The 14,650-nt window shown below is 38.6% G+C and overlaps 1 protein-coding gene across 1 annotated transcript; it reads left to right on the top strand.

Moving 5' to 3' along the window:
• Nucleotides 1-1,076: 1,076 nt before the first annotated feature.
• On the top strand, nucleotides 1,077-13,838 carry LOC130693617 (G-protein coupled receptor 54-like). The gene is made up of 12 exons (XM_057516798.2): nucleotides 1,077-1,181; nucleotides 1,991-2,253; nucleotides 2,721-2,836; nucleotides 4,011-4,132; nucleotides 4,426-4,549; nucleotides 5,843-6,039; nucleotides 6,113-6,241; nucleotides 7,536-7,722; nucleotides 7,843-7,979; nucleotides 8,087-8,245; nucleotides 8,395-8,481; nucleotides 13,373-13,838. The coding sequence occupies exons 2-12, from the start codon at nucleotides 2,031-2,033 to the stop codon at nucleotides 13,437-13,439; spliced, it is 1,548 nt and encodes a 515-aa protein (XP_057372781.1). The 5' UTR covers nucleotides 1,077-1,181; nucleotides 1,991-2,030; the 3' UTR covers nucleotides 13,440-13,838.
• The last annotated feature ends 812 nt before the right edge of the window (nucleotides 13,839-14,650 follow it).

Raw genomic sequence — 14,650 nt, 5'->3', positions numbered from 1 at the left:
TCACTTATCCATTAATCCCGTTATACTAAAAAATTATTATGTACACTTTCGATTAAGCACTTTATAGATGTGCAGGTACACTTTAGAATTAGTGCATCCATGTGTTGTATAGCAATATATTAATTAGTGGGCCCCAACATTTATGGGTGCGATTTTTTAAGGCTCCATATTCAGGTTGAACTATGTGAGTATTCTTTGTTATTCTGTAAAGGTTTTTTATGAAATTATGCATGAGCGCATCCGGAACTTGATCGGTACGGTTCTCAGGCGGTTCAATGGAAGTTAACCTTCTCGACACTAACTGAACCAGAAGCGAACCGAGACTTAACTACAGTAAAATGTTTCTCTATACAACATGTCATGCATATTCTGAATAACTAAAGCATGAAAGATTTAAAGTTTATAACTAAAATGTAAGTAGATAAGTCAGCAGCCGACTGCCCACATCTTCGCTTTGTCCCTGTCTTACGTAACCGGTTACTATTTCTTCAACCTACGCAGGCAGACTTGGTCTCTGTATAGAGGTTTAATCAAGCAGTTGTCAAAGGCACTCTCAGTCCATCAAATCATAAACATTTATAGGATAGAAACTTGTAACTGTTTATCTAAACAAGACGCCCTACTACTTATCTCTATGGTTATTTCTGTCTTTGCATTCCAGGTATTTTCATTACAGGTGAATTTGCCACTAGATTTAGTGCGATAGCCATCCGTGTGATCTTAAGAAGAAATGCTATTTGCCTTTCCCAATATAGAAATCGCAATAACGAAAGTGGGATTTCAGAGAAGACAGCTTTACTCCACTTCGTCATTCGCAACGGGTACGTGTACCAAAATAATAAACAAACAATATACGTCAAAGCTTTTATTTACACTATTTAACCTTGGATAGTGTGTTCCTCTAAATGACATCTGTCAAATGTAAATGATAAAAATTTAATATTTTTCTTTATTCTAAATAATGATAATTCAAAATGAATTCCACAAAGTGTGGTGTTGGATTGAACTCGACGCTGCGCAAAAGACCAAATAGGATCTATGGGTCAGCATTGGGCGCGAGTTGCTTAGTCGCTGTACGGCTCTGCTCTGACGCGGACGTTCAGCTGCTACTTGTGCTTTATCGGTGAATGGGGAAGTTCTTCTTGAACAATCGAACAACTAAAACAGTGCGAATAAGAAACGTAAGTTGTGCCAAATTTGTATTCAATTTTATTGTACGATATGTATTTTCAAAAACAATGATGTCAACTCGTACGTCGATGTTAAATACTCGTGAGTTTCTTAAGGGCGCCTCTGATTGCTCTGGACGCGAATTTAGAGTTCCTGATTTACATACGTTTATACACGCGTTCTAACTAGGACTTTTAACGTGTTGATCTTCATGGAAACCAGATTTTTATTCAAATCGCTTAAGCTTCTCATTATGTAAGGGAATTTAGCCTCTGTTGTTAAACAAACCATTTGCAAAAATTTTGAGTTGGGAAACCCGAATGGCCATTTTCAGGGCAGCGGATTGCACTTCGGTGAAGGAAAAATTAGTTTACCTGTAATATGAATATTCTGCGCTAGTGCTTTCTTTTCAGCGCGACCTTTCTTTGATGATTCCTAAAAAATTTAGATTTAAAAGAAAGTTTTGATCAACATTTATACCAATATAGTCATATTTTTTGCAAAGAAATTTTGACTGACAAAACGTCTTTGTATTCGAAATTAATCTAAAAATACCCATAGACCTATTTTTTCTCCTCTGTAGAATAAAGAAAAAATAAAAATATTTCCATCTCTTTGTTCTTGGAAGAACATTGGAAAAAGGAATAACCAAATGATATGCGACTGCAATACATACCAAATAAAGAGTTTTATTTCATATGCGATGTAGTTTCCATTATTTTTCCTGTGCGCAACACTTTTTCTCACATCTTCTTGGAAATAGTTCCAAATGTTGAACGCATTTCATTGATATAAATCATCTTTTTCGTTTTGGACTTAGGAAGGACAAGGGAACTATATATTTTAAGTATCCCGCGGTTATGATGACGATGACCGCCGTCAATGGCGATAAACAACTGAATGGGCACGATCTGATTTTCTTGTTGCTCGCAAACTCCAGTGTGAACGACGAAGGCAACACCAATGCAGAGGACGAGTACGATTATGACATCGATTCTTCGTTCGATAATTACGACTGGGCAGAGCTGATTCCAGCAGTCGTCGTCTATTCGTTCGTCCTTTTGCTGGGCATCTCGGGGAACGGTAACATATTTTCTTTATGACCTATACGTAAAGTTTCACGAACTGCATTTGCTGGAGTGCCTATAAAATATAGAATATTATTGCTTTCTTTATTTACTTGAGTTTGTGAACGTTTAAATAAAAATTCGCATTCGAAGACCCTATAGTGCAAACGTTACGAGGAGGACGTTGTAGCGGCATTATTTACTGAGTGCCCTATATCCGTCCGTTGGCCGTACACGTGAAGCCGAAAGCCTCACCATCTAACTTGTCAATCTCCAAATAGTTAATTCAGACTGCTTAAAATATAAAAATAATTTTTTCTCTATGGGCAAAACTTCCCTTTTCACTGTTGTGCCAATCAATGTCGTTAACTATTTTTTTATTGAAGAAATAAGGAAATCATTAAAGACGATGACGTTAAGTTTAGAAAGACACATTGACATGACAGGTGGCACATAATTGACACTGACGTTTTCTATTCGCAGGCTTGATCATATTCACCATAACTCGTTATCGGAGGCTCAAAACCATAACTAACATCTTCTTGGCCAGTTTAGCTTCAGCTGATCTTCTACTTGTTGTCGTCTGTGTCCCAGTTAATGTAAGACAACGAAGATATTTATACAAATTTAAACGTTGTCCTATTAAAAAAAAAAAGTGTTCCACTCATAGATTTAAACGTATTCAGAGCTCCCCTAATCCCGAAGCAACACGTCACCGCTTATTTCGGAGTAGATAATTCACGACATCCTCAGCCTACGAGCCCAGAGGATCGTGAGTCTTGGCGACGAAATAAAAATAATTATCTTGATTTCCGAGAAACGCTCCTCGGTCGCATTGGATTAATTAGTTTGAAAGCCCAAAATTGTTTTGCGATTTCTTTATTACTTTCACTTCAGGAGATAACCCTTCTGCGTGACGTTCATTTGCAGCCCTCGGCTATACTGCCCTTTACGAATCTCCACATTGCATCTGAAGTTTGTCTAACACAGTGCGTTCGAAAAGAAAATTTTAAGTTATTGTCATCTCTAAGTGGCATTGGACATTACAAAAAACCAAAAGACGTTTGGCTGCACGTAAACGTTTGTCGTGCGTGATGGTACACTGTAGAAGCGTGATTGAATTACGTGTCCTATAGTACGTCCATTCACTTCAATCCCCTTTGTCCAATTTTGTTTACATACGAAAAATCAATCAGGGTGGTAGACGCTACCCAGAATTCGAACTGATCGAACAGGATCGCACTGTCATTAGTAGATTGCGTCCTTACAATTTTAGTAGAAGAGCGTGTCCATCCGACTATGTTTTACAGTTAAACGCAGGTCAATATACTGCATAAGACTTGACAGTTTTTGTTTTACGGATAACAATAAATCGGTAGACGGTTTCTGTATAGTCCTTAAAATTTTAGTGGAATTGATGGCAAATCGCACCACTATCAGCTGTGCCATTTGGTTTTTAAAAGGCTTAACTAAAAGCGTACAAAGTGCTGAGCACTCGTTGCAAATGTTATTAGACGTGCTATTATCTACGATGCACTTGCGGGTAGGGGGGTGTTGCCTGGATACCCTTAGCCGAAATCAACTACCAATAAAATTGCGTTACAACAAAAAAAAAAACACTTAAAATAATAACAAAATTATAACTTAAAATTAATAGCCCTTAAAAAAATTGCGGATTATTAAAACAGTGCCGTTCCGAGATAACGTGGAATTTTAGCTACATATTCAATAATGGACTTTTCAAAATAACATTTCTTACGTATGCACTTCCAGGTTGCCAAACTTTTCTCTTTCGCGTGGACGTTTGGCGTGTTCCTCTGCAAGTTTGTTCATTACATGCAAAACGTATCGGCCATCTGCTCCGTCTTGACATTAACGGCCATGAGCATTGAACGGTGAGACTTTTTTCTAAACCCAAACAAAACAAAGACGACCTCTGTATGTAATTGACCTTCTCGTCTATAACGGAGGTGTAGTCTATCAACCACCACAACCTGTGTGTGTTGCCTGTGCGTGTGCATTTTAATGCAGAATCTAATTAGCCCGTAGACCATCAATCGAGCCGGCCAGTTAATTAGTGTTATTGTTTGCAATTCAGTGTGGATTCTAACGTATTATTTGTGTTCCGTAAATAGTGGTATTTGCCATTTTCGATAATAATGGAGGGGGAATATTCAAATGTGCATAGGTATTACGCCATCGTTCATCCAATGCGTGCGCAATATCTCTGCACCCTGAGCCAAGCGCGTAAAGTCATCACAGCTACATGGATCACTAGTTTCGTGCTCGCCACGCCAACGCTGTGGATTCAAGTAAACAAAAAACATATTTTTCAGTACTTGTATAGCATAAGTTTGTTACTCATTCATTTAACATCATAACAAATATCAATGATTGGATGGCGTTTGTCCCTTTATAGCATCACAATTCCAAGGGTTTACTTTGCCATGGAATAGAAGTTAGTGGAGATTATCAAAATGCTTTAAAAGAGCCTTTTTTTGTTTGTTCGTTGTGTGCACTTGGAATGAGCTATCGATTGCCAGACTTATTATAAGGAACAAAAAAGATCGTGCCTTTTTATCTGCAGCATCAATTGAGAAGCACAACAACGAACGTGTGCAGCATCTCGTAGACGAAATTAATGATGACACGCGTTACTCAATGATATTTGGTATCACATGTTTGATGGTAGCCCGTAAGGTTGGTTATTCAATACGCGTGCAGTATATACGTTTACCTGACCCAATGGGCGTGGAATTATTATGCCGTGTGTACACAATTCGGCCAGCTGATTCTTTCCTTTATTTCCACATCAAATGAGATCGTGATGTATGTTGTAAAAGGTCGCTTACCTAGCCCTATTCAGCTGGTAGCTCTATGACAACTTGTGGGGTGCCATAGCCTGTAATAGTTGATTCAAACAAAGCGCTATGTGATAGTCGTGACTTGATTAAAAAAAATTTAGTAATTGCGATATCAATAAGAAAGTTTTTTTATAAGGATCCACATAAAAGTATAAAGCAAGCGGTCGTATTAACATCACAAGAACATTTCATTATACGGTGTACAGTACCGCTGTCAATAACATTCAGAGGCCTATGGACGCACGTAGATGATGAAGATCGAACAGCAGCTCGTTCGTAAAATAAATCAAGAAACGGCAAGACGAATTTCGTTTTCCCATTTCACTTATCGAATAGGTCCATGAATAGGCATTAATGTATAAAGTTTTAGTTGTAAACTTTGAACCACTTGCACGGCCGTCAGTGAGCCCTGTTCCGCGACAAGCAATTGCGAGAATCTTTTTAAAAAGATTTCACGCACTTGCTGAATCGCAACTCGGAGCGAATGCTTTGATCCGCAAAACACGTCTCGTGTCAAGTACAAGTTTGACATTTCTGTAGCCACTGCTCGTTCAGAAGTTCCATCAACGATTTCATTTATTCATCGAAATCCCGAGATTTTCTTTTCGTTCGTTTAATTCGTGAGAAATTCGGGCCAATGTGCATACAGCACTCGAATTGAAAGTGCAAAAATATATGGGGAATCTATACGTAAAATGAAGTTTGTACATCAAACAAAATTCTAATCAAACCAATTCACAGGTACATTTACCGGTAGGGGTTCGCAAACCGGCTTTTTGGTGCGTCCGTGATTGGGACAGCCCAATCAGCTGGCAAATTTACGAGCTGTACATGCTCGCCCTTGTCCTTGTTTTGCCATTGTCTATCATGGCGGTCACTTACGGTGCCATTGGCCGGGAAGTCTGGCGTGTCACGTACCTTCGTTCTTCTATGACCAAGTAAGTTCTTAATTTTTGTTTTCTCGACTTGTTTCCTAATTTGCAATTCTTATTATCCGGGAATCGTCAATAGTGATACGAACACCGAAATTGTTCCCGCAGTTGCAGAAGTTGTTGCAAGTTCATCAGCTGCCATTGGCGCCAACATTCCGGTGGATTTGCCTGATGTTGTTGGCCCGGAAACAAGTCAAAAGTTAAATGGGTGAGTGTATAACGATTTTTTTTTTATCTCCTTAAAAATGTATGCATATAAAAGTCAGACATAGACATCCAATTATTGAGATGAATAATTAAAGCACATCTGGCGTTTCCGATATTCCCCCCATTTATGATTATGGCGCTGTGTTTCTTTGGGCGAACGATGTGTCCAATCCAATGGCTGATTGTGTTATCACAAGTGCAATTTCTGGATTACGAGGAATGTATTCGCATGGCAAAAGCAGCCTATATAATCATCTGAAGATTTATCTGATACAAACAAAGTTGTTACCCAACGCAATCGAGCAATGATGATGACGCAACAATAGCGAAATAGAATCAAACCAACTGAAAATAGATCAGTTGAAAAGAAGAAACCATATCGCACATAACAGCGTCTAGATAATATATACGTATAGATCGGATTATCCACGAAAAGAGTGCGCAATGCAAAGTCCAGTGTATAAGTAAGAGGATGAAGAAGCTTTTGCCTACAAAGGCGGATGTGTATTTGAAGGGTATTAAACTTGTTCGACTCCTAAGAAATGAGCATTTCCTGGTGTAACATTTGCGTAACTTGTCTTTCGGGCAATCCCAACTGATATGTGTGGATAAAAATGACAAAGGTATGTCGTCACTATCTGGTATATACTGACTTTTAAAAATGATTCCTGGACCAACGGCCATTTTTCTGTATTGCATCATCTTGGCTTGGGTGCATAAATTGTCAACCGCTGCCTCATGAATTTTAGACTAGCAACTAACTAAGGCAAAACACGTTGAGACTCGCATTAAAAACCTTCAATTTTTTTTTTGCCCACAAAGTTTGTAAGAAACTCACTTTCGAAAGAAAATGATGTTTCCGCACGTGTTCCAAAAGAACCAACTTTCAAAAGGTTAACCATTTTCTCAAGGCATTCGTGTTTACACAGGAACTAAGCAGTCCAAGTGACACTCGTTAAAGTGCTGCAAACTTTTAAATTGGGATAGACTATACGTACAACTATTGTGTACCATACTGATTCTATAAAGTCCAAGACGTAGCCCAATATTCCAAGTAGTGCGCAAAATAACTTTTTTTTTAATAAAAATTCAATGGGAAAAATAATCGATAGACTCACTGAACTTTCGCAACAGCATTTAAACTTAAAAAACAACAACCCACGGCGTTTCTTTTGATGGGAGGGAGACCCAAAAAAAAAAATTGAAAATAACGATGTTTAAACTTTTATCTTGATATGTGTGATTGACGTGTAAACTTTTTTGGGGTTAAAATATATATATATATATATATACAGGGCCGTCCCCGAGAGAATGGCGATTGGCCGGCTAACTACAGCTGGCAGTCAAAAAGAGGCATCAACGGGCAAGACCAATTCCGTCAAAGGCAGTATGGTTAGGAGAAATAACCGTCACAGCAGCAGCGCTAACCGCTTGCCACCGGCTTCGCAACGCGCACAAGCCGATCACAAGACGGCTCGTCAAGTGCGTTCGTATATATTCACTTGTAACTGGGCAGCCGTCAATCAAAACAAATAGCATGAAAAAACTAAAAAAAAAAAAAAAAGAAAATGATGTTTTTTTTTTAATTCATTCTGAAATTAGGTTGTCAAAATGCTGGTGGCAGTTGTCATCTTGTTTGCAGTCTGTTGGTCACCGTACTTGATCGATAACGTGTTGACCAGTTTTGCTTTCCTGCCAAACACGAGAACTGGACCGATGAAACACATGAAAATGGCTTTGTAAAAATTCCATTCCTATTTCGGTATTTTTTTTTTTTTAATCCAATTTTATGTTCATTTATTCCACGTACGTGTATTGGTGTCACGAAATGCGGGACGCACAACAGCCATTTGCTCTCGTACATCAATAGTTGCTGCAACCCATTCGTCTACGGGTTCATGTCGAAAAACTTTCGACGCGGATTCAGAGCTGCATTACGACTTCGCTCTCAAAGTTGCATCCCCTACTTTTGCTTGTGCACTAGTTGCTGTCATCGTAATCAAAGGTAGGCTACTGTCATTTGTCCAAGCTAATGAGCCATCCCTATACATTTTGAGTAGCAACTAGCAATTGACTATCAACGCGTGAAAATGCCATTTCAATAACATTGTCTCTGATGTATTGGCTAATTTCTCTCGATTACAAATTAACCAGGAACGTCAGACAGCGTTCGGTGTACAAGTTTTCTCACGCCTCTCACAACTCACGTCTAACTACCCAAATTCGTCTTCAGGATACAGGGTAAGTTGTATATAAGAATATTCGAATGGCGCAGCCTCTAGAGGGTTTATTCGTTTGTGTTCTTGAAGGCAAAAGCCATTTCTAATGGTCTAATTAATTCTTTTTCTTTAAAGCCTGATTAGCGATTTTGGCTTTCCTTTTTTTTATATGTTGCTATCCTGCAATATTAATATTGTACAACGTCTCCGACGTCTGTTGATTACAAATAGCCTACCTCTATAATCTAATCATTATTTTTGAACTACGCGAATAAGGACATGTGAGCTTATGGTATAAAGCAATTCTTTTTCATCAGCAGTCTAACGCATCTTTCGCTTATACCAATCTGGAATTCAAATAAAAAACATTCTTTTGCCAGCAGGGAAATCCTGTGTAACAATACGTATATATATATATATGTCGAGGTAGACAAGGTAATTAAATTCCACTTGACGTATGCAAAGCTTTATGGTCTACATCGGCTTTGCGGTTAAAATAAATCCGGCATAGTATCCGTGTTCCATTATGTGATTAACATGAGTAAGTATGAAGCAAGGCTTAAATTGTTCTCGGAAACGACGAAATGCGTTCAAGGTAAAATGATTCCCTTGATTTATCGATCATTCGGTCAGCTTCCCTTGTTATGCGTAGGCTGGATCATTCTGATCTGTAAGAGGCTCGTTAGGCGCTCGTGCACTTTCAGGGTAATTGAGTAGTATTGAAATTGGGTTTCGTGACCATCCCTGCCCGAAACTATGGTAGATGATCGTACAAAATAAATGAGCAGCCGCTTAATCTTCCTTTATCTGCGTGGGAGCAGAGATGGACGGTAAATGAAATTCAATAATGTCATTCAAGTATATCCAGCACTTTAAAGCTCGCTGTCTGTACGACGTACACGACAGCTATGTCATCATGACGTATAGCATTAATTATTGAAGAAGTAAAGACCCCACCCTGATAACGGGCTGTAGTCGATTGTCTAACTCCTCTGAACAATTGTTTTTCACGGCTAAAAGATTTTTTCGGGAGTTATTTTTATATAGACTAAATCTATACGTTGTTTTAAAGCAACAGCTCACGTTGTAGTCACATGACGTTAGTTTATTTATTTTTTTTTTAAATCAATCATTCGCTAATTGACGTATTCGCATCCCATTGGCGTCGGCATAACAGACAGCTTCAGCTATTAAAACCTAATGTGATTGTACCCTTATATTTCGCTATTCAATAGCACTCAGGCAGAAGTTTTTCCAAACTGTTAGCAGTGTAGCGTGATACGGTACACATTAGCGTTTCATGGTAAGGGGAGAGACGAGATTTCAAGGAATTGAAACTGACGCTGAAGAGCATTTGAATGTAACACCGTCCCCAATCCCAGCTTTACAAACTTATTGAGAGTTCTTATTCATTCGATTTTTGATTATGGGGGCCTGCAAGCTACGGCCATCTAGCGACAGCGGTACGGCTATTATCACGCCGATTCACGTTCCCTATAAGGAAAGGATCGTGAGTATTTACTTGTTTCAGATTCATCATTCATCTATGCATGAAATTTCATTTTTCAAAAAAAAAAAATATGCGATCGTTCTGAGTAAGGAAAAAAGGAAACAAAAAGAGTACGGTGAACCGACGTTAACTAGCAAACGATTGAATATTTTATAGTTAGATCCCCCTCTTTTTTTTTTTTTTTGCTTCCTTCTTTAGGTTTCTTTGTTTTTTTTTATGAAGGTGAAAGGAACTAATAAACGGACTGGATGCTTATAGGGCGACCATATTTTGCTTTTGACATAACAATAGCGCCGGCGATGTATAGCAGACACAAGTGGGAGGTAGTTATACGATTTTGTACAGGTGTTGGCAAACTGTGCGTGTCTGACCAGCCGAAATAGACTGGACACCAAACGCGATTGCTAATAAGACTTTAACATCAGTTTGATATCATTTTCTTTTTTTTTTCTTTTCGATTTATTCGTATATACCTTCTATCGATCTCCATCAGTCTTTCTAATCATATATTGCGATAAATCCTTCTTTCTTTCGCCGATTTCAGTTTATTCAACTGAACATAACGGCTGATTGATTGAAACTCTGATTTTTATTTAAATTAGCAACTTGGTAGACTTAGCTTAAATGGTAGACGACGTTGGCCATGAGTCATACCTCCTCCAGCATAGAGGAGAACCGACGTTAAAGAAGTTATACGAGTTGTCGTCAGTTTCATATAAACGATATTTTGAAATAAACATTTATGTGTGCGGCATTCATGATGTATTATTGCGGTCGTGAAGACGGGTGTAAAGGTTGCAAGAAATGCCAATCGGGTCAAGGTTTCTTTATTGAAATGGCGAAAGAAGAACGATCCCCAAGAACAACCTATAAACGCGCATAAGAAGCTGAGAGAAACGGTTGACACGAATTTGAATTTTCGGGGTGTATTTTTTCAATTCTAAAAATGGGAAAGAAATCCCTTAAAAAGTCAAACTAACCAGACGACAAAAGGAAACTTTGTTTTCTCTACACATCGTATGCGTACATTGTTATGGACTCGTATCCTTCGCTCAGTTTGAAATTCTACTTCGATGCGTCAGCACCTATAGCAGACTTTTTTTTTTTTGTTTAACAAATAGCAACCGAGTAATTTTACAAATGGTCTTATTCTTATCATGATTTCACGTCCTTGTTCGCTATAGTGGGAAAAAAAAAGAAGTTAATGATGAGAAAATAAAAGAAAGAGCCTTCACGAAGTCACGGTCTCTCACGAGCCGCGTTTCGAAGAAGAAGAAGATGAACAAAAGCAATAACAATGATACCGTGCATAAACGATTTGAAAGGAATGTCGGAAATCGGTTAGAGTTGGAGGGGGCGCGTCCAGCACGTAATCATTACCGTTTGGGAAGCGTCAGGTTACAAAGGCCAAGAAAGGAGGGTCAGAGTGAAGAGAGTACCACCTGACATGTGGGTTATTGATCAGACTCCTGCTAATAATTAAAAACAGATTACCACATATTTCTTTTTTTCATTTCTCTCCATGTTTTTTTTTGTTTTATTTGTCACTATTTTTTTTCCTAGGTGGTAAGTAGAAATTCTTTCTGAAAATGGAAACCTGTGAAACCGCCATTCACAGGTATACAAATCGCACACGCATAGCGAACAAGTAAAAAAAAACATGAGTAGATACCCAAAATTGGAATCAGTCCGGTTCTGTTGGCTTGGGTCTACTACTTTTCTTGACGCACGAAACCCCAATGTTTGATTGCATCAGTTGTATGTAGCGTCAAGGCCGGTGTCTGTCCAGTAGCGCATATTGCGTGATTTCTAAAATGGCAGCTAAGAATGATTTATTATTAAGGCTGGCCGGTTGAAGGGGAATTGAATTAACGCCGTACCAGTTCGGGTGGTGTGAATTTTAAAGGGGAAGAACATATATAACTAACCGCATTATGCCTACGTGGCTACCCTATTTTCTAAGAACTCGGAAGAATGAAGGCCTGATTCCTTGTGATTCAAATCAGATTTATAGACGTATACGGTCATCGATGATATCGAACAGAGTGGCCCGTTTGCGTGACTTCTGGCCTCCCTTGATTTTCAACCACATCATCTTAATTCTATATTTACGTCGTATATAAAGTCTGATGGCAATTTTCTCTTTCCGTGAATCCAATGAAGCTGAACAGAACTCGTCGGTGTACGAGAGAAACGTGAAAGCAGACGGTGTGTGCGTATGTAAGCCAAAGATTTTAAATGGGGGATAACATTTTGCAAAAGAGAGTTGAAACAGGGCAATCAGGTACCGCTGTTATTCTCTTAGTTACGATCAATTATAATCAGCGAAGCTTTTTGTTTTCTCGTTCATTTCGCCTTGTTGAATTTTAGTAGTCGAAAAAAACTTTTGTGTGATCATTAACAGAAACATCGTCAACCCCGATAGCTTTAAAAAACATTGGCTTCACCCACAAATATAAGATAAACATACGAGACTCTTTTCTCTTTAATCCTCGTCTTGTTTCGTTGAAAACGTAGTAAGAACAAAGAATGTGTGTCAAGGCTGCGCTTGTATATATTGGTGAGGAAGAACAGGCATTTACTCACATGTTAACGTCTTTTATGGAAGGCCGTGTGTCAAGTCGATTCGTATGATTACCCGATTTTGCTTCCAGCCATATTTTTAACTACACAAGCGCGTCCTTGTCACCGTCATTGATTTCATTTTTTCCCCCTTTTTAATCATTTATCCTTCGTTTTTTTTGAATATATGATCGCATAGCAGTCTGAATAGTAAATCACGCTGTACAGCCTTTCTTAATGCGCCCTTCGTAGCCGCAACGCTTGAGTCATGAATCACCCAGTTCTCAGTCAATTTTCTGGTTAGCCTTTCTCAGAAAAATTATTGTAAAATAAAGAACAAAAGATGTGCACGGTGGGGAGCGTTGACATCAAATGAAGTTTTCATCTGAAATACAGACGATTGGCAAGAAGGTGAACAAATTGCACCAGTCGAAACATCAAACGTAGAATGTTTCTCACTTAATGTTGTTACATCGATGATTCTCGGGGTTAAATCCGGCTGTCGACAACCCAATAATTATACACACACAGCATCCCAATGGATTAGTTTTTGTTTTAATTCCGAGAAACGCGTCTTTTCATTTTGAGCCCGCATATGCTTTTCAATGCGTATAATTAGGCGTAATTGCAGGCTATAGATTACCCAATGACTATGCACTAAATCTGTATCGTTATCCAATGGCCTGTTTAATGGACGAGCCATATGTGGTCTTCCTTTTACACCACCATCTCCCCTTTTTCCGCCCAATAATAGGACAATAGAAACAAAAATCCAGGACATGCAGATTGAGTACAACTCTAACACGAAATTGATCTTATTTAATTGTCTGTAATGCGGCAGGTACGTGCGGAGCAGCACAGTGGGCGGCGTGAGTCATTCGTCAATGGAAGCCGCTTCTGCCATATGATCTTGTGCATCTTCGAGATTGAAAGAGGAGAAAAAGGTCGTCTGACTGGCAGTCCTCCGATTCCATATGGTGTATCCGGTGGGTGATCCGTGTTGGTCGATATTTCATTCCAACTGAAATTTTGTTTTTTTATTGGAAATCACCGTCGGCTAAAAACGTGTTTCAAATGACAGCTGTTGAATCCATTTCTCTCCTTTTTTGTTGGCCTCATGTGTGTCACCTCGAATCAAATTTCTCTTTCCGAAAAAAATACTTTCGACAAAAAAGGTACGGCAGATTTGGTTGTAAAAACACAAGCGTGTAATATATTGGCTTTCAGCAATTTTGTTTTTTTTTCCTGCTCAACGATAAGAATTGATGCTTATCTTGAATTGTCTGTAAATGAAACAAATAACAAAACGATGAGCATCGAATCGCAATGTGGGAGTGTTGTGATGTCTTGCTAAACATTCTCCTAAAAATGTGTAATCACTCATGTCCAGTTGTTCTTGTCGACGGGCTAATTCGTCACCTGCGCGTCAAGAAGCCGGCATAGCTGATGGTCACTACAATCATCAGTTTTGCATATTACAATACGCGTTAATTTATATCAAACTCGAGTGAAATAAACATGCTTGAGTTCGTTTATTCAATGTCATTGCTCACACCCACTCTACAATATGGCATTTCAGCTTTGATTTCATGTTTCGCCCAGGGCACTGTGTGTACATTCCTATATATATATATCTACCTGTTTAACGATTCTTCTCTTTCATCACTTCTCCAGCGTTTGTTTATACAGTTGATGGCATCTTCTCATTCCTTTTCTGTTTGGGTCTTTGTACAAGATAAATTGTTAACGTATACACATTCAAAAATGAAGAAAACGATTCATTTCATTCGTCTAGACGATAGTCTTTTGACATGCCCCTCTCTAAGTGTTTCCACACTCTCTCCATATATATGATACATATAGTCGACTAAATAAATGGACCCTTGTGCATCAAAGAGAAAACCAGAGGAAAGTGGGGTATGCACATTCCACACGAAATAGAATTAGCAAAACAGAATTGCCAATCTTTATGTTTATCTGTTTCCTACGTGTCTATAACAAAAGCGAAAGAAAAAAAAGGCTTGAATAAGCCTTAAATTTGGCTTCTTCAAGCTTAGAGATAAGAAGATGGAGGAGAAGGCGGAGAAAGGGGAAAGGTTTGACAAAAGTCGAGACGATG

The sequence above is a fragment of the Daphnia carinata genome, chromosome 3, assembly GCF_022539665.2.
Source record: "Daphnia carinata strain CSIRO-1 chromosome 3, CSIRO_AGI_Dcar_HiC_V3, whole genome shotgun sequence".
Lineage (NCBI taxonomy): Eukaryota > Metazoa > Arthropoda > Branchiopoda > Diplostraca > Daphniidae > Daphnia > Daphnia carinata.
This window is presented reverse-complemented; position numbering and strand designations above follow the sequence as displayed.

What these genes read in the sequence shown, in the direction of transcription:
- LOC130693617 (XM_057516798.2), top strand. Translation starts at nt 2,031, where the DNA reads ATGATGACGATGACCGCCGTCAATGGCGATAAACAACTGAATGGGCAC. An exon ending in TCGTCTGTGTCCCAGTTAAT is followed by an intron (nt 2,837 to 4,010) that starts GTAAGACAACGA and finishes ATGCACTTCCAG; the next exon opens with GTTGCCAAACTTTTCTCTTT. An exon ending in ACAAGTCAAAAGTTAAATGG is followed by an intron (nt 6,242 to 7,535) that starts GTGAGTGTATAA and finishes ATATATATACAG; the next exon opens with GGCCGTCCCCGAGAGAATGG.